Source organism: Bombina bombina, chromosome 4 (assembly GCF_027579735.1).
Source record: "Bombina bombina isolate aBomBom1 chromosome 4, aBomBom1.pri, whole genome shotgun sequence".
Classification (NCBI taxonomy): Eukaryota; Metazoa; Chordata; class Amphibia; order Anura; family Bombinatoridae; genus Bombina; species Bombina bombina.
The window spans coordinates 824,791,809-824,817,981 of NC_069502.1; the positions used below are offsets into that span (position 1 = coordinate 824,791,809).

A 26,173-nucleotide genomic window follows, 5' to 3' on the forward strand; every position below is an offset into this window, starting at 1 on the left:
ATCTGTGCTTGTACAATAATTTTTAAATGATGGAATAAAAAGTTTATTTACATTTTACTACATCCAAGTTGTGCTGCCTGCATTGCTTCACATAACTCTTTTGGAATCTTTGTCTTATATCAGCGCAAGGGAAACGCTGATTTGAAGCTAATGCAACTCATGACCTGTGTTTCTTTCCGAGTAGCAGCAGTCTGTGTAACAGGCAATCACTGAGCTAATCTGCAGGTGTGTTCAGCGTGCTCAGCGTGTGTGGGATACAAAGTGAAATCAACACGGACAGGATCGCATACTACATGCATTGCAATTTACCCTCCCTGCGGTGAGTAGGACCGGGATAACACTTTGTTATAAAGTTAAGTTTATTTCAACATTCACTGAATTACCGGTGTGGGTATTGCGAATTGTGATAACATTACTGGCTGCTTATGCTATTGGGAGCATTCCAATTCGAATATACACATACACGCTAACTGAATGGCCATTACATCTGTTATTATACTATGGTAGTGGGTGCTGTTTTTTTCAATGAAGATTCGTTATTAAAATTGATTACACCAATCCACCATTGTATTGCACCACTTGGGACTACCCAAATTCATAGTGTATGGTGATTGCACTAGTCTTGGACATTACAGAAATATCAGTCGCATATTATTCCATAGGATCCATTGTGGTTGCTTCTTAGAGTTTGGTGTATGAGTGTTGGTCGTTTTAATTATTAATACACCAGTTACCTACCCATGTTCAATATATTTCATGCTTTCCCCAAAGTTCCATGTTCAGTAGCTAGTTTACTAAGGACTGTAGCTCTTTTATTTTGACTGCCCATATAGATATCAGTTATTGTGTTACTTATAACTGCAATCTGTCAAAGTCTTGCTATATAGTGATTTTAGCTCCTATGGTATTTTCCCGCCAACCCCATCCCCCCACAGATACTGCTTACTAGGTAAGAATAGGAAAATGCATCATTTTGAATATCCTTTGACCCTGAGGTTTCTTTTGCATATTCCAACATAGAAGCATCTGACTACACCCAATCTACCAGGTGATTTAATAATCCTTAGGGAGCCTAAACAGTTGTAAAGGTAACGCTGCATATAACTCTAACCTTAAACATTTTGAGGTACAACCTCTAGTGAATTCCTTAGATAAGCTTTGAACCCCTAAAAGGGATTGATAAAACAAATTCCACTTACCCTTAAATCATCCCTATATATCGCCTAAAACTATAGTCCTACTACAGTATGCTTTTCTCTTTAAGAATCTCCCCCCCCCCTGAAAATATAAGGTTCACCATATGAGACACAAAAGTGGTCTCTCCCTGTTGATAATCACCCACTTAACATACACTTATTTGCATTATAGGGACAGTCTAGGCCAAAATAAACTTTCATGATTCGGATAGGGCATGTAATTTTAAACAATTTTCCAGTTTACTTTTTTCACCAATTTTGCTTTGTTCTATTGGTATTCTTAGTTGAAAGCTTAACCTTGGAGGCTCATATGCTAATTTCTTAGACCTTGAAGGCCGCCTATAATCTAAATGCATTTTAACAGTTTTTCACCACTAGAGGATGTTAGTTCATGTATTTCATATAGTTAACACTGTGCTCATGCACGTGAAGTTATCTGGGAGCAGGCACTGATTGGCTAAACTGCAAGTCTGTCAAAAGAACTGAAATAAAGGGGCAGTTTGCAGAGGCTTAGATACAAGATAATCACAGAAGTTAAAAGTATATTAATATAACTGTGTTGGTTATGCAAAAATGGGGAATGGGTAATAAAGGGATTATCTATCTTTTAAAACAATAACAATTCTGGTGTAGACTGTCCCTTTAAACAAGAGGTTCAAGAGTGGCCTCATAATTCATTGAGTGGGTTTATAAGGTCATAGGTTAACAATGTCTATACTTTTCTTTCTTTGTCATACAAATGTGGACTACATATCCAGTTTGACTTGAATTTTGCCATGACTTGATGTTATATTGAAGTCTAATATTATCTGTTAATTGACGTCTCATTGTTTGTAAACCTTTAATTGAACTTTAATAAAAAGTTTATTAAAAAAAAGAAAAATAATTCCTTTATTACCCATTCCCCAGTTTTGCATATCCAACACAGTTATATTAATACACTTTTTACCTCTGTGATTACCTTGTATCTAAGCCTCTGCAAACTGCCCCCTTATTTCAGTTCTTTTGACAGACTTGCATTTTAGCCAATCAGTGCTCACTCCTAGGTAACTTCACGTGCATGAGCTCAATGTTATCTATATAAAACACATGAACTAATGCCCTCTAGTGGTCAAATGCATTCAGATTAGAGGCAGTCTTCAAGGTCTAAGAAATTAGCATATGAACCTCCTAGGTTTAGCTTTCAACTAATAATACCAAGAGAACAAAGCAAAATGTGTTATAAAAGTAAATTGGAAATTTGTTTAAAATTGCATTCCCTATTTAAATCATGAAAGTTTTTTTTGGACTTGACTGTTCCTTTAAGGTTTTGGACAATGACAGATTATCCTCACTTGCATTATACACTTATAACAGAGAATAAAACAGAAAAGGGAGTGGTGAATAAGAAAAAGGAAAAAGAAATTTGCAATTAGGTAGTTTAGTCCCTCAATTTAATTATCGTAGGAAAACAAACTAAACCAAAGTACAGAATTGAAGTCTATGGGGGAATACCTCTGTTGTCATATTCGTTTGTCTTTTTGAGCGCATTGGTTTAGCACTCGTGCAAGAACGTTTTGCTTTCAACTTGTAATATGCGCGCTACCCGATGCGCAAAAAAAGATTGGTCATTGTTACAGTCAGGTTGCTTTGTAGTGTTTACAGTTTATAAATTAATTCCTGTTTTTATGGTTTGATTTTGTTTTTTTATTTTAAGGAACAAATGGAGTTTGATGAAGTCGCAGTTTATTTCTCGGAGGAGGAGTGGGGCTGTTTAGCTGAAGAACAGAAAGAGCTTTATAAGGATGTGATGATGGAGAATTACCAGACCCTCAGGTCTCTAGGTAATAATGTATATAACTCTACAGGGAATGGGACAAAGAGGAAAACACATATAAGTGACACATAAGCTGGGCTTGTGTTAAACAGGTATACAATGTGTGCTATTACAATCATTTTGTCTTAAAGGGATACTTACCCCACATTTTTTCTTTCATGATTCAAATAGAGCATGCAATTTTAAGCAACTTTCTAATTTACTCCTATTAGCAATTTTTCTTTGTTCTCATGTTATCTTGATTTGAAAAAGCAGTAATAAAAGGTTAGGAGCCGGCCCATTTTTTAGTTCAGCACCTTGGTAGAGCTGCTGATTGGTTTGCTACATTTAGCCACAAATCAGCAAGTGCTACCCATGTGCTGAACAAAAAATGGTCTGGCTCTAAAGCTTACAGTACTGCTTTTTCAAATCAAGATAGCATGAGAACAAAGAAAAATTGATAATAGGAGTAAATTAGAAAGGTGCTTAAAATCTCATGCTCTATCTGAATCATGAAAGAAAAAAAATGGGTTTAGTATCCCTTTAAAGGGATATGCTACTAAAAATGTTTCTTTCATGATTCAGATAGAGGATACCCATTCCCATTGACTTCTGTTGTCAAATGTGCTCTGTTCTCGTGGGGTTCTTTGTTGAAGAGAATACCTAGGTGCACAGCATGCATTTGTCTGGAGAATTATAAGGCAGTGGTTTTACAATAATACTTTTGAGCACTACATAGCAGCAGTGTTTGCACAGCTAATATTCTTCAAAAAGCTTTTAAAGCTGCTACTATGTACTGCTCTAGACACATGAATGCCCCCTGAGCCTACATACCTTAAACAAAGGATACCAAGAGAATGATAAAAATGAAATAATAGAAGTAAATTGTAATGTGTTTTTTTTAAACTCTTTACTCTATCTGAATTACGAGAGAAAAAAATGATGTCTTAAGTCTTTAAAATCATACATGAGATATACAGCTCTGTGTACCCTCCCTGCTTGCTCATCTAGCTGAGGTGCCACCGCCATTTATACATTGCACACTGTACTACTGGCCCATAGTGACCCTGCCATACATGTGTGTGACGCCATAACACACAGTGAGTGCCCGGAGTTATAGGCTCTTCATCATAGTTCTGAGTGCGGGAAGCAGCAGCTCTAGTGGGGCTAAGTGGGCTAGATTATGAGTGGAATTTCTTCTAACACCTGAGATCTCATATCTTTTAGCCCTTATAACGTTTTTTTATGCAATTTAAAATAAAAATATTTTGTCAGACAGTGTTATGAATGTAACTGTACTATTTCAACTTTTTAGTTGAGCTTAACGGTTAATCAGAGCTCTGAAGTCACAATATCTTGACGCGCATTAAATTAAATTGCGCTCACGTGAACGCGTTTTCTTTCAATTCGTAATACAGGAGCTACAGAAGTTAGCGCGCCACTGGTAATCTATCCCAGTATATGGCTACTGTCACCACTCAGGGGTGTATGGCCCGTATTACCGATCAATTTTTAACTAGGGAATATATTAAATAGGGGATATTGGCTGAAACAGAAATCTTTATTAATCTTATAATTATACATATATACAAATAATATTGTGTACCAGTAAGTAGAGGCTTACTTATCAGTGGCAGGTGGTTAAATGGTTAAGGAGCCCCTATACCCCAATTACACTCATATTGGCCATTATTTAAAAAAAAAATTGGGATTATTATTATTCTTTCAGAGTAAGAAGTTCATGTATTTTAAATACTAACCTCTAATGTTAAAATAGAGGATGTAGACATTTAAGGAATAGTTACAAAGGGATAATTCAAATTGATGTTTATTTGTATTTGGTTTAAAGACAGATTCACAGCAGTGCAGGTCAAGTGTCAGAAGATTTTTATTTACTCAATAGTTTATAATTACAAATGCATGTGAATAAAATATACTCGTTTATGTAACCTGTGATTTCTGTCCTTACAGGATATGTTCATGTGAAACCTTTACTTGTTACAAAGATTGAGCGAAGAGAGGAGCCGTATGTGTGCACTTTTACCAATGGTGAGTATAGTAACGATTCTTGTTTAGTAAATTGATCGGCTGTCAACCATTTATCTTAACTCACCCTAATAGCACTCACCAACAAAGAACATCCACCCTTTAAGGAGGGGTAGAAGCCCAGAGCCTCTGCTCATACCTAATGTCTTTTTTTTTTTTGCTCTCCTGATAACATGGGCAGTTAGATTATATTTTAGACATCATGGGGCAACATTTATTTACTGGCAGAAATATCTACATATTATATTTATGTGATGTTATAGCTCTACTAATGAACTTCTCTTCGTGGTTATTTGTCACCATTCTCAGCCTCTTACTGATAATAGTTATGTGCAGCCTGATGCAGATGTAATGTGTGTTACTGATAATAGTTATGTGCAGCCTGATGCAGATGTAATGTGTGTTACTGATAATAGTTATGTGCAGCCTGATGCAGATGTAATGTGTGTTACTGATAATAGTTATGTGCAGCCTGATACAGATGTAATATGTGTTACTGATAATAGTTATGTGCAGCCTGATGCAGATGTAATGTGTGTTACTGACAATAGTTATGTGCGTATGATGGTGATGTAATGTGTGTTACTGATAAAAGTTATGTGCAGCCTGATGCAGATGTAATGTGTGTTACTGATAATAGGTATGTGCAGCCTGATGCAGATGTAATGTGTGTTACTGATAAAAGTTATGTGCAGCCTGATGCAGATGTAATGTGTGTTACTGATAATAGGTATGTGCAGCCTGATGCAGATGTAATGTGTGTTACTGAAAATAGTTATGTGCACCCTGATGCAGATGTTCTGTCTGTTACTGATGTTATGTGCAGCCTGATGCAGCTGTAATGTGTGTTACTGATAAGTTATGTGCAGCCTGATGCAGCTGTAATGTGTGTTACTGATAATAGTTATGTGCAGCCTGATGCAGATGTAATGTGTGTTACTGATTTTAGTTATATGCAGCCTGATGCAGATGTAATGTGTGTTACTGATAATAGTTATGTGCAGCCTGATGCAGATGTAATGTGTGTTACTGATAATAGTTATGTGCAGCCTGATGCAGATGTAATGTGTGTTACTGATAATAGTTATGTGCAGCCTGATGCAGATGTATTGTCTGTTACTGATAATAGTTATGTGCAGCCTGATGCAGATGTAATGTGTGTTACTGATAATAGTTATGTGCAGCCTGATGCAGATGTATTGTCTGTTACTGATAATAGTTATGTGCAGTCTGATACAGATGTTCTTTCTGTTACTGATAATATTTTATATTGTGAAAATGTTTTTGCAATGGAATATGTTCTATTTAAATCTAAATAAATATTTATCTATATATGTGATGATTTTTGGACTGATATATCTATTTATTGCAAGATATGTATATGAATATATATGTCTAGATATCTTGAGATCTAAATGTGAAAATATATTTGAAAATACATCTAAGATATTGTTTAATGTGCATAAGATTGTAATGTAAAATATGTTCATTAGTTAGACATATCTCTATAAATATAAATCCATGTTTCTCTTGCAAGGTGTATCCAGTCCACGGATTCATCCTTACTTGTGGGATATTCTCATTCCCTACAGGAAGTGGCAAAGAGAGCACACAGCAGAGCTGTCCATATAGCTCCCCCTCTGGCTCCCCCCCCAGTCATTCTCTTTGCCGCTCTAACAGATAGGGCATCTCCACGGGAGGGTAAAGTGAATGTGGTGTTAGATTTGTAGTTTTATATCTTCAATCAAAAGTTTGTTATTTTTAAATAGTACCGGTTTGTGCTATTTACTCTCTGGCAGAAATGTGATGAAGAATTCTGCTGAGAGGAAAATGATTTTAGCATGTTGTAACTAAAATCCATTGCTGTTCCCACACAGGACTGAGGAGTACCAGAAAACTTCAGTTGGGGGGAACAGTTTGCAGGCTTAACTGCTTTGAGGTATGTTTCAGTCATCTTTTTTCTAGTCAAGACAAGATAATGCTAGAAGACAAGATTCCCCATGTGGGAAGGGTAAGCCATGTTCTGAGACTTAGTATAAAACTAGAGGCTTATTTAAGAGGACTCAATAGACTGGTTATCATTTTTGCAGGGCAATCGATTATTTTATTTAACAAAATACTCTTTATTGACACTTTTAAAGCACTTTTGGTGTGTTTATTTGGGGTTTTATTCCACATGGCATTATTTTTAGTCACCTAAATTGGGTTCTGAAGGCCCCACAGCTCTGGAGTGGGAGGGGCCTAATTTCACGCCTCAGTTGCGCAGTTTATTCTGACAGATTTCCTTGCATGCTGCTTCACATGGGTCCAGAGACTGCTTGAGGACTTCAGGAGGCTTGCTTTTATCAAATCCAATCCTTAAGGGAAGGTAGGGCCACAGCAGGCTGCTGTGGCAAAGTGCTGTAGTTTATTAACCGGTTGTTTGCTTTAGGCGGCTCCGGTTTGGGCATTAAAGGGTTATTCAGGCTGAAACTTGCTGTGCAATCATATTGAAGCATTAGGCACATACTGTAAAAATTTCAAGAGATTTGGTTCATTTTTCACTGTTTTTGTAAAATTGTGTGCGCTTTTATTTCTTAAAGGCACAGTACCATTTATTGCAAATTGTATTTTTTACTTGATAAAGTGTTTTTCCAAGCCTGCTTGTGTATAATACTAATCTGTTAAACATGTCTGACACTAAGGAAAAGCCTTGCTCTATGTGTTCAGAAGCCATGGTGGAACCCCCACTCAAAATGTGTCCCAAGTGCACTAATGTGTCTATACACTTTAAAGATCATATTGTGTCACTTAAAAATATAGCCCTAGATGATTCTTTGACTGAAGGTAATGAGGATAGTCCGCCTTCCTCTCCCCATGTGTCATCACCAGTTACGCCCGCTCAAGCGATACCTAGTACCTCTAGTGCATTGGCACCTATTACATTGCAACAACTGGCGGCAGTCATGGATAATTCCCTTGCGGCCTTTCTATCCAAACTGCCAGTTTTCCCTAAAAAGTGTGATAGCTCTGTTTTGAGAACAGATGAGGAGCAGTCGGAAGCTTTGGGAGGTTTATCTGATGTACCCTCACAACACTCTGAAGTAGGGGCGAGGGATGTAATGTCTGAGGGAGAAATTTCTGACTCAGGAAAAGTTTCTCAGCAGGCAGAATCAGATTCACTAGCGTTTAAATTTAAATTGGAACACCTCCGCGTACTGCTTAGGGAGGTCTTATCAACTCTGGATGATTGTGACCCTATGGTGGTCCCAGAGAAATTGTGTAAAATGGACAAATATCTAGAAGTCCCTGTATACACTGATGCGTTTCCGATCCCTAAGAGGGTGGCGGACATTGTTGCTAGGGAGTGGGAGAGACCAGGTGTACCTTTTGTTCCCCCCCCTATCTTTAAGAAAATGTTCCCCATAACTGATCCCAGGCGGGACGCGTGGCAGACGATCCCTATGGTAGAGGGGGCAGTTTCAACACTAGCCAAGCGCACAACCATACCAATTGAAGACAGTTGTGCTTTCAAAGATCCTATGGATAAAAAAATTAGAAGGTTTACTAAAGAAAATATTTGTTCAACAAGGTTTCCTTCTCCAACCTATTGCCTGCATTATTCCTGTAACTACTGCAGCGGCTTTTTGGTTTGAGGCACTGGAGGAGTCGCTCCAGAGGGAGACTTCATATGACGAAGTCATGGATAGAATTAATGCTCTAAAACTGGCTAATTCTTTTATCACAGATGCAGCTTTGCAATTAGCTAAGTTAGCGGCGAAAAATTCTGGTTTTGCCATCATGGCGCGCAGAGCGCTTTGGCTCAAGTCATGGTCGGCCGACGTCTCGTCCAAAACAAAATTACTAAATATTCCTTTCAAGGGAAAGACCCTTTTCGGGCCCGAGTTGAAAGAGATTATTTTGGATATCACTGGGGGAAAGGGCCATGCCCTCCCGCAAGATAGGCCTTTTAAGGCTAAAAACAAGGCTAATTTTCGTTCCTTTCGCAACTTCAGGAGCGGTCCTGCTTCAACCTCTGCAACCACAAAGCAAGAGGGTAACGCTTCACAGACCAAGGCAGCCCAAGGCTGCTACTAAGACAGCATGAAGGGGTAGCCCCCGATCCGGGACCGGATCTGGTAGGGGGCAGACTCTCTCTCTTTGCTCAGGCTTGGGCAAGAGATGTTCCCGATCCCTGGGCATTAGAGATCGTTGCTCAGGGATATCTTCTAGAATTCAAGGACTCTCCTCCAAGGGGAAGGTTCCACATTTCTCATCTGTCTACAGACCAGACAAAGAAAGAGGCGTTCTTACACTGTGTAGAAGATCTACTCCAGATGGGAGTGATATATCCAGTTCCAATTACAGAACAAGGACTGGGTTTTTACTCAAACCTGTTTGTGGTTCCCAAAAAGGAAGGAACTTTCAGGCCAATCCTGGATCTAAAAATTCTAAACAAATTCCTTAGAGTTCCATCATTCAAAATGGAGACCATTCGGACAATCTTACCGATGATCCAGGAAGGTCAATATATGACTACCGTGGATCTAAAGGATGCGTACCTTCATATTCCAATCCACAAAGATCACCATCAGTTCCTAAGGTTCGCTTTTCTGGACAAGCATTACCAGTTCGTGGCCCTTCCCTTCGGGTTGGCCACCACTCCCAGAATTTTCACAAAAGTGCTAGGGTCCCTTCTAGCGGTACTAAGACCGCGGGGCATTGCAGTAGCACCTTATCTGGACGGCATCTTAATACAGGCGTCGTCTTTTCCCAGAGCCAAGGCTCATACGGAGATTGTTCTGGCCTTTCTAAGGTCTCACGGGTGGAAGGTGAACACCGAAAAAAGTTCTCTGTCCCCGCTCACAAGGGTTCCCTTTCTGGGAACATTAATAGACTCGGTAGAAATGAAAATATTTCTGACGGAGGTCAGAAGGTTAAAGCTTTTAAGTACTTGCCTAGCTCTTCATTCCATTCCTCGGCCATCTGTAGCTCAGTGCATGGATGTAATCGGATTAATGGTAGCAGCAATGGACGTAGTCCCTTTTGCTCGAATTCATCTCAGGCCACTGCAATTGTGCATGCTCAAACAGTGGAATGGGGATTATGCAGATTTGTCTCCTCAAATCCAAATGGACCAGAAAACCAGAGATTCTCTTCTCTGGTGGTTGTCTCAGGATCACCTGTCTCAGGGAATGTGCTTCCGCAGACCGGAGTGGATCATTGTAACGACCGACGTCAGTCTGTTAGGCTGGGGCGCGGTCTCGGGCTCCCTGAAAGCTCAGGGCCTATGGTCTCGGGAAGAGTCTCTTCTCCCGATAAACATTTTGGAACTGAGAGCGATATTCAACACGCTCCAGGCATGGCCTCAGCTAGCGGCGGCCAAATTCATCAGATTTCAGTCGGACAACATCACGACTGTTGCATACATCAATCATCAGGGAGGAACAAAGAGTTCCTTAGCGATGAAGGAAGTAACTAAAATAATCAGGTGGGCGGAGGATCACTCTTGCCATCTATCTGCAATTCACATCCCAGGAGTAGACAACTGGGAAGCGGATTTCCTAAGTCGTCAGACTTTTCACCCGGGGGAGTGGGAACTCCACCCGGCGGTTTTTGCTCTGGGTGGAGTGCTATGGGGCATTCCAGAGTTGGATCTGATGGCGTCCCGTCAGAACACCAAACTTCCTCTTTACGGATCCAGGTCCAGGGACCCCAAGGCGGCATTGATAGATGCTCTAGTAGCGCCTTGGTCCTTCAATCTGGCTTATGTCTTTCCACCGTTTCCCCTTCTCCCTCGGCTGGTAGCCAGAATCAAACAGGAGAAGGCCTTGGTAATTCTGATAGCGCCTGCGTGGACATGCAGGACTTGGTATGCAGACCTAGTGGACATGTCATCTGTCCCACCATGGACACTGCCAATGAGGCAGGACCTTCTAATACAGGGTCCATTCAAGCATCCAAATCTAGTTTCTCTGCAGCTGACTGCTTGGAGATTGAACGCTTAATTCTATCCAAGCGTGGGTTCTCTGAATCAGTCATAGATACTCTGATCCAAGCTAGAAAGCCTGTCACCAGGAAAATTTACCATAAGATATGGCGGAAATATCTTTTTTGGTGTGAATCCAAGGGTTACTCGTGGAGTAAGATTAGGATTCCAAGGATATTGTCTTTTCTCCAAGAAGGATTGGAGAAAGGTTTGTCAGCTAGTTCCTTAAAGGGACAGATATCCGCTCTGTCTATCCTTTTACACAAGCGTCTGGCAGAAGTACCAGATGTTCAAGCGTTTGCACAGGCTTTAGTCAGAATCAAGCCTGTCTATAGACCTGTGGCTCCTCCATGGAGTCTAAATTTAGTTATTTCAGTTCTTCAAGGGGTTCCGTTTGAACCTTTACATTCCATAGATATTAAGTTATTATCTTGGAAAGTTTTGTTTTTGGTAGCTATATCTTCTGCTCGAAGAGTTTCAGAATTGTCTGCTTTGCAGTGTAATTCACCCTATCTGGTGTTCCATGCAGATAAGGTAGTTTTGCGTACCAAACCTGGTTTTCTTCCTAAAGTGGTTTCTAATAAGAACATTAACCAGGGAATCATTGTTCCTTCCCTGTGTCCTAATCCAGCTTCTAAGAAGGAACGGCTTTTACACAATCTTGATGTGGTTCGTGCTTTGAAATTCTATTTACAAGCAACTAAGGATTTCAGACAAACATCATCTTTGTTGTCTATTCCGGTAAGAGGAGAGGTCAGAAAGCGACTGCTACCTCTCTTTCCTTCTGGTTGAAAAGCATCATCCGATTGGCTTATGAGACTGCTGGGCAGCAGCCTCCTGAACGAATTACAGCTCATTCCACCAGAGCTGTGGCTTCCACTTGGGCTTTCAAGAATGAGGCTTCTGTTGAACAGATTTGTAAGGCAGCGACTTGGTCTTCACTGCATACTTTTGCCAAATTTTACAAATTCGATACTTTTGCTTCTTCGGAGGCTATTTTTGGGAGAAAGGTTTTGCAAGCAGTGGTACCTTCTGTTTAGGTTACCTGTCTTGTTCCCTCCCTTCATCCGTGTCCTAAAGCTTTGGTATTGGTATCCCACAAGTAAGGATGAATCCGTGGACTGGAAACACCTTGCAAGAGAAAACAGAATTTATGCTTACCTGATAAATTACTTTCTCTTGCGGTGTATCCAGTTCACGGCCCGCCCTGGCAATTAAGCCAGGTTAAAATTTCTTGTTTAAACTACAGTCACCATTGCACCCTATGGTTTCTCCTTTTTCTCCTAACCGTTGGTCGAATAACTGGGGGGCAGAGCCAGAGGGGGAGCTATATGGACAGCTCTGCTGTGTGCTCTCTTTGCCACTTCCTGTAGGGTAGGAGAATATCCCACAAGTATGGATGAATCCGTGGACTGGATACACCGCAAGAGAAAGTAATTTATCAGGTAAACATAAATTCTGTTTTCTCTATGTATGTGTATGTATGTCAATGTAAAATCCCTGCATCAGCTTTTTTTTTTTTAACACCTGAAATCTTGTATCTTTGAGCCCTTATAACTTTTGTGTGCAATATTTTTTTAAAAAATAATTTTTATTAGACAGTGTTAATAGGAGTGTAACTGTACTTTGTAATGTATTTTTGAAGTGTTTTGTTAAAGTTTTTTGTTTTGCGCAAAGCTGTTAACTACAGCTCTTCGAGCGAGAAAAGGATTGTTGCATAAAAGGCCAATGCGCACACGCACAATCACAATTTTCCAAGACTTCTAATACCTGCGCAATGGAAATTGATGGTGAAAAAACCACATTGCCGACATCTTGCCCTCTGAGATTTGCTCTGGAAATAATTTCTGGAAACAAATGCTCTCACCCCCATTTCGAGAGTGGTATTTCTGGTCATTATCTACATTCTATATCCATGCGTGTAGCTCATACATCAATGCAGGTAAGATTAGGAGCCATGCTGTTCTAGCTATGTGGTTAACTTGCTTGCTTTGCAAGCGGAAGGTTGAGAGTTTGAATCCTTGTGTGGGTCACAGTCCTTTACTTGCCCTTCCAGCAGTGGTGGCTCGTGGGTTATTTAAATGGGGGTTCACAATACATTACATTATCATATAATGGACCTGCAGGGATAACCATGTCTCTGCCAGCAGCCTGAGAGTGTAAAAGCTGTGCCAGCAATACAGTAGCAATGAAGTTCCTAGTGATGGTGCAGTGTTAGGCTTATTCTGCAAGTTCATATCTAGGACATCTATGTGCAGAAACACTAACACACACACGGCTTGTTTATTTTTGGTCTTGTAATAGCAGCTAAGTTTAGCATTATGCTCTGTTATTGTATGGACAGTTTGCTCACACAGTGCCACAGACATCAGCAGCCTTCAGAGGTTGAGTAGTGCACGAGAATGCTGGTGCACCAGCAACCAATCAACAACTGACCTGATTTCTGGAAGTAAAGAGCTGCCTCTGAGGCAAAAAACAAGCTTTCTTTAGCTTCTACAGCTCATAATTATGTGTGCAGCTTCAAATGCAGTGATCTTAGGACTGCAATAGATATTTTTTAAAACAAAATCTAATACATTACTGCTACTCTGACAATATAAAAATAAAATACTTCCTGCATGCAGATCTTCTCACTGCCTAATTTAACTATTTAGGAACCAACTTGCAAGTAAAAAGCAGTGCTCTAGCTGTTCCCTAAATAGTTATGTTAAGCAATTAGCAGATCTGCATGAAGTGAGCTTTGTTTCTCCACTATGAGATAAGCAGCAGTTTAGGTGAGATTTTCTTTTTAAAACAAAGACAAAACAAAGCTGCTGCTCTTACCATGGAAAGCAGATTTCACGGATAGCAGATCTGTATACACTCACTGCAGACACGGACTGATAGCAGATCTGTATACACTCACTGCAGACACGGACTGATAGCAGATCTGTACACACTCACTGCAGACACGGACTGATAGCAGATCTGTATACACTCACTGCAGACACGGACTGATAGCAGATCTGTATACACTCACTGTAGACACGGACTGATAGCAGATCTGTATACACTCACTGCAGACACGGACTGATAGCAGATCTGTATACACTCACTGTAGACACGGACTGATAGCAGATCTGTATACACTCACTGTAGACACGGACTGATAGCAGATCTGTATACACTCACTGCAGACATGGACTGATAGCAGATCTGTACACACTCACTGCAGACACGGACTGATAGCAGATCTGTATACACTCACTGTAGACACGGACTGATAGCAGATCTGTATACACTCACTGTAGACACGGACTGATAGCAGATCTGTATACACTCACTGCAGACACGGACTGATAGCAGATCTGTATACACTCACTGCAGACACGGACTGATAGCAGATCTGTATACACTCACTGCAGACACGGACTGATAGCAGATCTGTATACACTCACTGCAGACATGGACTGATAGCAGATCTGTACACACTCACTGCAGACACGGACTGATAGCTGATCTGTACGCACTCACTGCAGACAAGGACTGATAGCAGATCTGTACACACTCACTGCAGACACGGACTGATAGCAGATCTGTATATACTCACTGCAGACATGGACTGATAGCAGATCTGTACACACTCACTGCAGACACGGACTGATAGCAGATCTGTATACACTCACTGAAGACACCGACTGATAGCAGATCTGTACACACTCACTGAAGACACCGACTGATAGCAGATCTGTATACACTCACTGCAGACACGGACTGATAGCAGATCTGTACACACTCACTGCAGACATGGACTGATAGCAGATCTGTATACACTCACTGCAGACACGGACTGATAGCAGATCTGTATACACTCACTGAAGACACCGACTGATAGCAGATCTGTATACACTCACTGCAGACACGGACTGATAGCAGATCTGTACACACTCACTGCAGACATGGACTGATAGCAGATCTGTATACACTCACTGCAGACACGGACTGATAGCAGATCTGTATACACTCACTGCAGACACGGACTGATAGCAGATCTGTATACGCTCACTGCAGACACGGACTGATGGCAGATCTGTATACACTCACTGCAGACACGGACTGATAGCAGATCTGTATACACTCACTGCAGACACGGACTGATAGCAGATCTGTATACACTCACTGCAGACACGGACTGATAGCAGATCTGTATACACTCACTGCAGACACGGACTGATAGCAGATTTGTATACACTCACTGCAGACATGGACTGATAGCAGATCTGTATACACTCACTGCAGACACGGACTGATAGCAGATCTGTACACACTCACTGAAGACACGGACTGATAGCAGATCTGTACACACTCACTGCAGACACGGACTGCCTGTTGAACTACGGGAGGAATCTTTCTGTTTTGCTAGGCAACCACCAAGCCTCCTCCCCATCTGCAACTCAGAATGTCTTGCAAAGTGCAAACTGACAACAGGAACGTAAAGCAAACTAACAGAGGACTATATTGTAATAAACTGAACCTGCTAACTTTTGGTTTTCTAAAGCACCTTTGCAGTGATTTTCTTCTGTTTGTTTGTGCTCACATTTAGGCTGCTTAGCAAGAGAAATGGACTGTTTTCTTACTGAAAAGGTACATTATATTAATAGCTTATTTTCAGTTATTCACATGAATAGGAAGGACGTTTATTATTGCCCTTTAAAAGCAGAGTCTTATATCATATATGACAAATTTATAATAAACCTCTCTTTATTTTCTGGAGATCCTCACTCGTTCATGCTGTCAGCACGTTAGGAACAAGTACACATAATGTACAAAAATATACTGCTTGCAGAGTACTGATACAATAGCTTGTTTACTAATGTCATTTATAAATAAAAAATTTATTACCAGCAGATTATAAATGACAGAAGTAAACAAGCTATTGTATCAGTACTCTGCAAGCAGTACATTTGTACATTATGTGTACTTGTTCCTAACGTTCTGACAGCATGAACGAGTGAGGATCTCCAGAAAATAAAGAGAGGCGAAGCAATCACAACCAGCAAAACAAGAAAAGTTTTATGATGATAATGAAAAAAATATTAGTCTCTTACCAGAGTTATAATAAAAAAAACGGCACCAGCACCATAACTGTCTTAAACGGTGCAGCTCACAGATGACTCACAAGTTGTCCCACACTGAGGTTCCTCATCAAGCTTGTGATCCTCCTCATGCACACTGACAAGACCTCCTTACATCACATCTGCACTGAGCACTCTGACTGTGCAGCGGTATTTGCAAATAAAATAAAAAATTATGCCCAGTGTAGGCCCTCTGCTATATGTTTTGCCCCTGCTGCCTCTAAAACTTGTTCTTTTTTTAAATTCAGCGCGCTATGCGCTCCAGGTGAGCACCATTCCTAACAGTGTTCACGCGTAATTTACTACTAGTTAAACTAGTAGTAAATTACACTTTCCAGATGTAATGGTGTCTCCTAATAAGAGGAGTTTAGTACTAACCTTGCCTGCCTGTCACAGCTCAGTGAGTCCTTCCCGTGCTGCAGTACAGCTGACTGCTGTAGGAGGATTAAGCCTCTCCCCCCTCTACAGGCTCCCGTGCAAATACACAGTGCCTTCACAGCCTGTAGTTCCACCTCTGCCTCGGCTGAGCCTCATCATGTGACCTGAGTGGCAACGTCGGCGTCTCACTCACACAACATAAACTGTGCGATTAGAGATGTATAGGGGCTGGGTTAATACAGCGCCTGCAGGCACTTATGAATAAGTGCAGAGGGGTATGCCAGGCATTTAGTCTCTACCACACATGAGGTTTAAAAAACAAGGGTTTTTTTTTAGGGTTTTTTTTTACACACAGTCTGGCTTGGACCTTTTTTGGCGGAGTAATTCAATATAATTTTTCCAATAGGGTGGGCTATTGAAAAAATTATATTTATTTAGCCAAAAAAATGTCTTCTTTTGTCACTGGGGGTTCACGTGCACCTGCGCATCTATGGAGTAGCCTCCACTGCCTACTAGTAATATTTTCTGCCTTTCATATATTTCAATCCTTTCCTCTGTCCTTCAGTGGCTCAAGGCACGAAAGTAGTAGGTCTATAGTTGTGGCTTTGGATATATGGCTTTGGATGTATTGACAGTATAATGGGGTCCTTTCAGATTTCTCAGGTAATATTTCTCAATTCACAGACGAGAGAGTCTCTCAACTGGTAGCAGTATCGTAATCCTGTTCTTCAGGTAATATGTTTTTCTGCATCCATCTTGGATAATTATTACCACAGATACGAGGTTGTCAAGGTGGGGCACTGTGTGTGGTTCCCTGAGGACTCAGGGAACCTGGCACCTTGAGGAAGTGACTCTTTACATCATCTGGCTGGAATTGAGGACAATCTTCACTGCTTTTCTGTCGTCGCCTCTGCTTCGTTCTGCATCTTATATTTGTTTTTAAAGTAGAGACTGCAGCTTAGGGTATGGACAAGAGCCAAAATGCATCAGCTGTTTTTTTGTCTTTCTGTTTTCTAATACTGTCATGCCATGCTTGATTTTTAATGATGGAACTATAGAGGAAATTTTTAACACAGCCGGTGCACCTCAAATTAGCTCTACACTTGGATTACTTGCTCACCCCCCCTTGAGTGTAGCACGCTATGGCTAGATGCCGTTTACCCATCAATTCCTGTGTTTAGCCACTATCCTGAATTGACAGCGCGTAACACCAGATCAGAGTCGGCGCTTATTTTGGCTTATGAAAGGGTGTTGTGCTGCACAGAAATGTGTATTCTTGAGCAATTTTGACAGATATCTTTAGGTTGGTTCCTCACTTTGTATTGTGAAAATAATTCCTTGTCTGTTTGCCTTTTATACATACCTGGAGAGTTGCAATGCTAGAACAATAGTAGTTAATTAAGGGATCCAATCAGTGATACCTGACAGATTTAAAAGGCAGAGAACTGGATGCTGGATATTCTCCTTGAAAAAGCTATGTGGAAATACTGAAACGGTTGTCTGAGTTAATGGAAGAACATTGACTGATCAAAAGGAAGGGCAAAATTGTGATGTATACAGCATTAGCCTAAAAGATACAGTATGGAGTAAGCAGTTCTGTATATACAGACTCACGCTATTGTGTTGCTGACTGTACACTTATACCCCAAGTGATTTGTTATCATGTTTCTTTTGTAATATTTTAATTAAAAAAATTGTAACCAGCACTAGAGACTACAGTGTATCCTGCATTACCCTGGGTTTCATTATAAAGCACAATTCTTAGAGCTATTGAAGCTCTGTAACATGTGAGTAGGATTGCTCAGCTGTGTTGCTGTATATCATTGAATTTAACTGTTTCACGCTATGGTTTTCCTTTTCTTTTTTTTGAGGAACCAACCTGAAAATTTCTGTCAAAATTGCTGCTATCCATCCAGTCTAAATTAAATAAGGACTTACATTCACCTAAAAATTGTGATGTTTTGATGTGGTTTATATTTATATTATGTTATGGTTCTAGTCACTTTTTATTGATTGAGAAAATGAATTTTGTGTTGCAAGTGCTGGTCTTCATGGAACACAGGTGGCTATAAAATCACATTCGGTGACCAAACCATACAGCAGCACAGGAAGACCTTTATTTTGCTAGCAAGTGGAGTTTTGCAAGTGTGCTAAAACAGCATTACAGAGTTGTATCTCCAGCTGGTTTTGACATCTCACAGGATATGATTCAAATAGTTGAATAAATCTACAAATACATTTTAAACTTATTTCAATTTGTCTCATGAACTTATAAACATTTATTGTATTGTACTATGGTTCAAGCTTTCCAATCTTTCTTGAGAAGAAATGATTTATCAGTAACCAGGATTTGTGTGTCTTTAGTTAAAGGGTAGGGCACTTGTGCAGCCCACACTTTCAATATCTCATTAAAGGTAGAGTCTACAATAGAATTTTTGTTTTAAAATATAGACAATCCCTTTATTACCCATTCTCCAGTTTGCATAATCAACTTACCTATGTTACCTTTGTGATTACCTTGTATCTAAGCATCTTCTGACAGCCCCCTGATCACATGACTGTGACTATTTATTATCTACTAGTCCTAAAGACCCTTTACACGGGCCATTTTTTGCAGTACAGCGGTCCCACCCCTTGCTCTCTCTCTCCCCCCCTCTCTTTTGCGCTCTCTCTCGCTTCACCTCTCTTTTGCTCTCTCTCCCCCCTATCTTTTGCTCTCTCTCCCCCCTCTCTTTTTGTACTCTCTCCCCTCTTTTGTGCTCTCTCCCCCTCTCCTTTGCACTCTCTCTCGCTCCACCTCTCTTTTGCTCTCTCTCTCCCCCCTCTCTTTTGCTTCCTCTCTCCCCCTCTCTTTTGCTTTCTCTCCCTCCTTTCTTTTGCTCTCTCTTTTGCGCTCTCTCCCCGCTTTCTTTTGCGCTCTCTCTCTCTTTTGTGCTCTCTCTCCCCCTCTTTTGCTCTCTTTCTCTCCCCCTCTCTTTTGCACTCTCTCTCTCCCCCTCTCTTTTGCACTCTCTCCCCCTCTCTTTTGCGCGCTCTCTCTCTCTCCCCCTCTCTTTTGCGCTCTCTCCCCCTCTCTTTTGTGCTCCCTCTCTCCCCCTCTCTTTTGCATGCTTTCTCTCTCCCTCTCTTTTGCGCGCTTTCTCTCTCCCTCTCTTTTGCTCTCTCCCCCCTCTTTTGCGCTCTTTCTCCCCCCCTATCTTTTTGTCTCTCCCCCTCTCTTTCTATTTCTCTCCCCTCTCTCTTGCGCCAACTGCGCCAGGACCGACCACGCCCCCGACCATGCCCGGTCACACCCACGCTCCCGCCTGGCCATGCTCCTGCCCAGCCACGCTCACTTTCGCCCCACTGCCGCAAACAGCATGTCAGATAAGGCCAGGTGTGTTTGTCCTTGTGCTGTCTCTACTGCGCATGACAGCTTCAGACAAACACACTTGGCCTTTTATATTATAGAATTGGCTTGCATTTAGTATTGTGTTATGCTAAATCTTAAATAACTTCTCGGGCGTAAAGACATTCATCTAGATTACAAGTTTTGCGTTCGTGTTTTAACGCTGAAAAAATGGTAATTTCAGCGTTAAAACAGCAACGCAGCCATTACTTTCAGTATAGCTGTACTGCAAGCCTTTTAGCCTGTAACGCAACGTCAGTCCCGCACTCAAGAAAATGACGTTTTTTCATGGGATTCCCATAGAGCTGCCATTACGAGTTTTGTGGTGAGGCTAAAAAGCTTATGTTACACTTTATAACGACAAGTTCTGTACCACCATCTGAGAGCAGTAGTTATGCGTTTTACGCAACAAAACTTTTACATAAAACTCATAACTAAAGTGTTACAATGTACACTAACACCCATCAACTACCTATTAACCCTTAAACCGAGGCTCTCCCGCATTGCAAATACTATCAAAAAAGAAAAAGGAGTTTCAATCCTAGGATTGAAAATAGTGTACACTTGTGAAGCACTCTTACCTAAGTTGAAGGGGCTCTGGGTTAGAACAGATAATAACGGGGGAGGGAGACGGTCTTAACCGTAACAAATTAAAATTTAACCTTTATTAGGATTCTCAATAAAATAACTGTCCACAAACAAACATATATACTTCTATTAAAAACACAGATGTGAATGGGGATATAATATGCAGCGTGTTATGTTGGACGTAGAAAATTGCTGATGGGGTTAATTCTTAACCTAGGATGAAAAATCCATAGCCAAGAAGAAATCTTCCCTTAGTGAATGGATAGTATACGGTACTATTAGATGTTAGTACAGGTGTTTGGTGTGACTGAACATAGTATTCGACTTGCTAATGTTAATAGTACACTTTAATAGCGTTTATTTGCTATGCATTAAATGTTCATGTCTGCTTAGGTAACTTAGCAACATTTGTTAAAGGTCAAATTGTTGCCACTTGTGATACTGTATGTTCTGAATATAAGTTACTGTTATCACCACTCGTAATGCTATCAGAAAATAGAGAGGATATTCAAATCCTCCTTATAGACTGTTATCCGCTTATGTAGGTATTACCCGTATTAGGGCTAATGTGAACGTTCTTATAGCCTGATTTTATGGATATCTGCTAGAGACTTATATTCATGCTCTTAATGTCTCCCAATATCAGGTTTATTCCTGTGAGTTGAATTAACTATGATATATAGTTAAGCCCACAGGTATAAGGATTTTGATGTACACAGTAACTCTAAGATTCGTTGTTTTACAAAATTAAAGTACCGAATAACTGTTACTACTTTCTATTCAGCAACTGACTTAAGTTGTCATAACTACAGCTGAGAGAATATCTAACCCACTCGCTTGGCTAACTAACTGCTTATTATACAATCATGCTGTCGGCTATCCACCGTAAATAGCATATGTCACAAGTTTTTTTAGCAAGGCTGTCGAGTGTAACAATTCCCCATATCATCTGCTGTTAAAAAGTTTTGATTAAAGCATAACGACTAGCTAAGCCCTAACGTGTTTCGCCACCAACGTGGCTTTCTCAAAGGGTACGGCGCGGCTTTCAGCGTGGTCTTTTATTGACTCGCATTCCTCCCCTTTAAATGACGTCATAACCTATCATAGTTGACGTTGGTATGAACCAATCGCTGTGATTCTGGCTTGTCTACTAGATGCTATCTAATTTCTTATTGGAGGATTTACCGGTATTCTGGTTACAAACATTCTAACGATTAGGTCTTTAGTATTATTATCAATAATTCTGGATATATCAACAAAGAAAGTTACATAGATATGTCTCACATGTGGAGTAATAGTATCTTATGTTTGTAAATTAATTATCATAGATAATGTTCTTATGATGTTAGAGTTCGGTGTATTAGGTACAGCAAGTTACTACATTGAGATCTGCTGGTAACATATAGATGATTCTCATTTTTTGGGGTTGCTTACTATTAAACAATCTACTGTCAGTTCATACATAACAGGGGTTATATAAAAATAGTGTTAAACGATAAATGTCAGTTCATAAATAACATAAGAATGGTATCTCACATCGATTAATACAATATTCTGTTCTCATTAATATCACCCACTGTATTGAAATGTATATCTGACATAATGGTTCATTAATTTAGATCATCAATGGCCATTAGGTAATTGTGAAACCCACATCACGAACGTAGTTCATATACCTAATGATCTTATTGTCACAACATTCATAACAGACAATGGATAACTCATTTATTCAAGTGGCTGTACTTAGCCTAATGCAAGGGAAATAATTTTATGTCTAATCATCGAGATAACTATTGTATAATACAGTAGTATTCTTCTTGTGAGGAGTGGTGAAAACAAAGCAATTCATAAATAAAATAAAAATTATATATATATTATAATAGCGTTTATTTGCTATGCATTAAATGTTCATGTCTGCTTAGGTAACTTAGCAATATTTGTTAAAGGTCAAATTGTTTATACGTTACTATGTTGCCACTTGAGATACTGTATGTTCTGAATATAAGTTACTGTTATTACCAAATCCTAATATTCAAATCCTCCTTATAGACCGTTATCTGCTTATGTAGGTATTACCCGTGTTAGGGCTACTGTGAACGTTCTTATAGCCTGAATTTATGGATATCTGCTAGAGACTTATATTCGTGCTCTTAATGTCTCCCAATATCAGGTTTATTCCTGTGAGTTGAATTAACTATGATATACGTATATATTGTCTATTTGCAGCAGGTTGTTACCCTGCATTATAATATAGCTAATTTGAATATAAATAGTTTCACTGGCTTCAACGGACAGTACGTTAAATAGGTTTTAATAGGGAGATATAACAAATCTATGAGTCTATTTGCTTTAATATTCCGCCAACTATGGTAGGTTATGACGTCATTTAAAGGGGAGGAATGCGAGTCAATAAAAGACCACGCTGAACGCCACACCGTACCCTTTGAGAAAGCCACATTGGTGGCGAAACATGTTAGGGCTTAGCTAGTCGTTATGCTTTAAGCAAAACTTTTTAACAGCAGATGATATGGGGAATTGTTACACCCAACAGCCTTGCTAAAAAAACTTGTGACATACGCTATTTACGGCGGATAGCCGACAGCATGATTGTATAATAAGCAGTTAGTTAGCCAAGCAAGTGGGTTAGATATTCTCTCAGCTGTAGTTATGACAACTTAAGTCAGTTGCTGAATAGAAAGTAGTTACAGTAATTCTGTACTTTAATTTTGTAAAACAACGAATCTTAGAGTTACTGTGTACATCAAAATCCTTATACCCGTGGGCTTAACTATATAATCCAAATGGAATATTATAGCAAATAGACTCATAGATTTGTTATATCTCCCTATTAAAACCTATTTAACATACTGTCCGTTGAAGCCAGTGAAACTATTTATATTCAAATTAGCTATATTATAATGCAGGGTAACAACCTGCTGTAAATAGACAATATATACGTATATCATAGTTAATTCAACTCACAGGAATAAACCTGATATTGGGAGACATTAAGAGCACGAATATAAGTTTCTAGCAGATATCCATAAAATCAGGCTATAAGAACGTTCACATTAGCCCTAACACGGGTAATACCTACATAAGCAGATAACAGTCTATAAGGAGGATTTGAATACCCTCTCTATTTTCTGATAGCATTACAAGTGATAATAACAGTAACTTATATTCAGAACATACAGTATCACAAGTGGCAACATAGTAACGTATAAACAATTTGACCTTTAACAAATGTTGCTAAGTTACCTAAGCAGACATGAACATTTAATGCATAGCAAATAAAAGCTATTAAAGTGTACTATTAACATTAGCAAGTCGAATACTATGTTCAGTCGCACCAAACACCTGTACTAACATCTAATAGTACCGTATACTATCCATTCACTAAGGGAACATTTCTTCTTGGCTATGGATTTTTAATCCTAGGTTAAGAATTAACCCCATCAGCAATTTCCTACGTCCAACATAACACGCTGCATATTATATCCCCATTCACATCTGTGTTTTTAATAGAAGTATATATGTTTGTTTGTGGACAGTTATTTTATTGAGAATCCTAATAAAGGTTAAATTTTAATTTGTTACGGTTAAGACCGTCTCCCTCCCCCGTTATTATCTGTTCTAACCCAGAGCCCCTTCTACTTAGGTAAGAGTGCTTTACAAGTGTACACTATTTTCAATCCTAGGATTGAATCTCCTTTTTCTTTTTTGAAACTAAAAATTACACAGCACCTGACTCTGTTAATCATTTTAAAAGATATATATAATCATAGCTACCACAGAGTATCCTAAGTACAATCAATAGTAGTGCCATTAGTCTTGTTTTTTTTCTTGTGTTGAATTAAATTACCTAGTTTATCTAGGTCCTTCTAATAGAGCACACTATAACATTAAACTTAATATGGCCAACAAGTTGGAACAAGATAGAATTACCAGAAACAATAAACGTCTGATTTTCAAGAGGTATTCAATGAACAGTCACAAAATATTGAACCAACCCCTGACAGACTAGATACACTACTTTGAGAACTCCATAAGAACCTTTTTAAGCAAGATAAAGTATGGTGGAATCACCACTTCTTTGATAAGTATATAGAACGAAATTTAATTCCCAGGGGCTTAAGGATACAGCTGTTCCCAGCATTCAAATTTAAACAAGCTGAGCTAACTACGGAATGGGAAACAGCATTATCAGAGTGCTCCAACAAATTGATGAGCATTTTGATAAAGCATGACATTGCAGAATATGATAGACTTGAAGAACTTATTAAAACTCAGAACACACAACTCAAATAATTTAAAACATTGAAAGAATTCGAAACCTCCTATAAAAAATACCAAAAAGAACTGGACAAATATGAGGCAGATATAAAGCAAACTAAAATGGGAAAATTAAACAGAGACATAGAGGATTTTCAGAATAACAGAGTTTATAAATGGAAAAGAAAATTTAACTCTAATAATACTTTCAGTCGCCAGAGAGTAACCATCATTCACAGTGATACAGAGACAGAAGGCGAGGAATCTGATAATCCTAATAATGAACCATCTGAACCATCTGCCCATGCCTCTTCAATTCAAACCTCAACTCATTCTGATATCAGAAAAATAGTTTTTTAGAGGAGGGCGCAAATTTAATTTCAGACCCACCAGAAGAGGTAGGGGGGGCCAACAAAAAAGCAACAAGAACAAGGAGTGTAAGAGAAACACAAGGGAACAAGCCATACAAGAGAAATCCCAGCCCCTTCTCCAGAATCAAAATGAAACAATGAAAATTTTAAACCTATCAAAGAAAATGTTGTCTGAAGATCATATTTCATTGTTATCTAAAGGTCTGTCATTTTGCCCTAGTGTTCCACTCGACAAATTCGAAAACAAAGACATACAATTATATCTAAGAAAATTACTTTTGAGGAGACAATATTCAGATATTCAAAATCAAAAAGATACAGGTACAGAGTACAATTGGACTGTGGAAGATCTATCTCTCCTACAAGATATGGAAGACCTATTAAAGGAGAATGAAAAAGACCTGCAACAACATTGGCGGAAGAATCTTACGATCAAATCAAAATACATACCTACCTCCTCAAAAAGTCCAAGTATACAGATATTTAATAATATTGTATGCAAAGAAATATCTGAGTTACCAGTGAGACCACCAGCAATGAATTTAACGAAACAGGATAAACTAGCTCTATCTGAAATCCAAGACTGGGATGACGTTATTATACGCAAAGCCGACAAAAGCGGCAATATTGTGATCTGGCCCACTGAACAGTACCTCAAAGAAGTGGATAAACAGCTAACCAACCAGACTTGCTATAAAAAACTGTGGAACAATCCCACTGAACAGTTTCACACTCAATATAATGACCTGATAAATAATGCCAGAGCTAATAATACCATCACTAATAAGGAAAAAAGGTTTCTGACTGTAAATCATCCAAAAGTAGCCACCTTCTATTTAATCCCTAAGGTGCACAAAAACCAAAAACACCCACCAGGATGCCTGATAGTGTCTGGTAATGAAAACCTTATGGAGAAAGCAAGTAAGTACATTGACATAAGATTTAACCCCTTAATGACCGGACCATTTTTCAATTTTCTTACCCTTAATGACAATGGCTATTTTTACATTTCTGCAGTGTTTGTGTTTAGCTGTAATTTTCCTCTTACTCATTT

General features: G+C 39.4%; 1 protein-coding gene across 1 annotated transcript in view; it reads left to right on the top strand.

Moving 5' to 3' along the window:
• The first annotated feature begins 2,512 nt into the window (after window positions 1-2,512).
• The window catches only part of LOC128657918 (zinc finger protein OZF-like), a 37,365-nt gene continuing 13,704 nt past the window's right edge, over window positions 2,513-26,173 (top strand). The window contains exons 1-3 of the mRNA XM_053712345.1: window positions 2,513-2,575; window positions 2,893-3,019; window positions 4,963-5,040. Of these exons, the coding sequence (XP_053568320.1) occupies window positions 2,513-2,575; window positions 2,893-3,019; window positions 4,963-5,040 (268 nt within the window). The remainder of the gene's footprint in view (window positions 2,576-2,892; window positions 3,020-4,962; window positions 5,041-26,173) is intronic.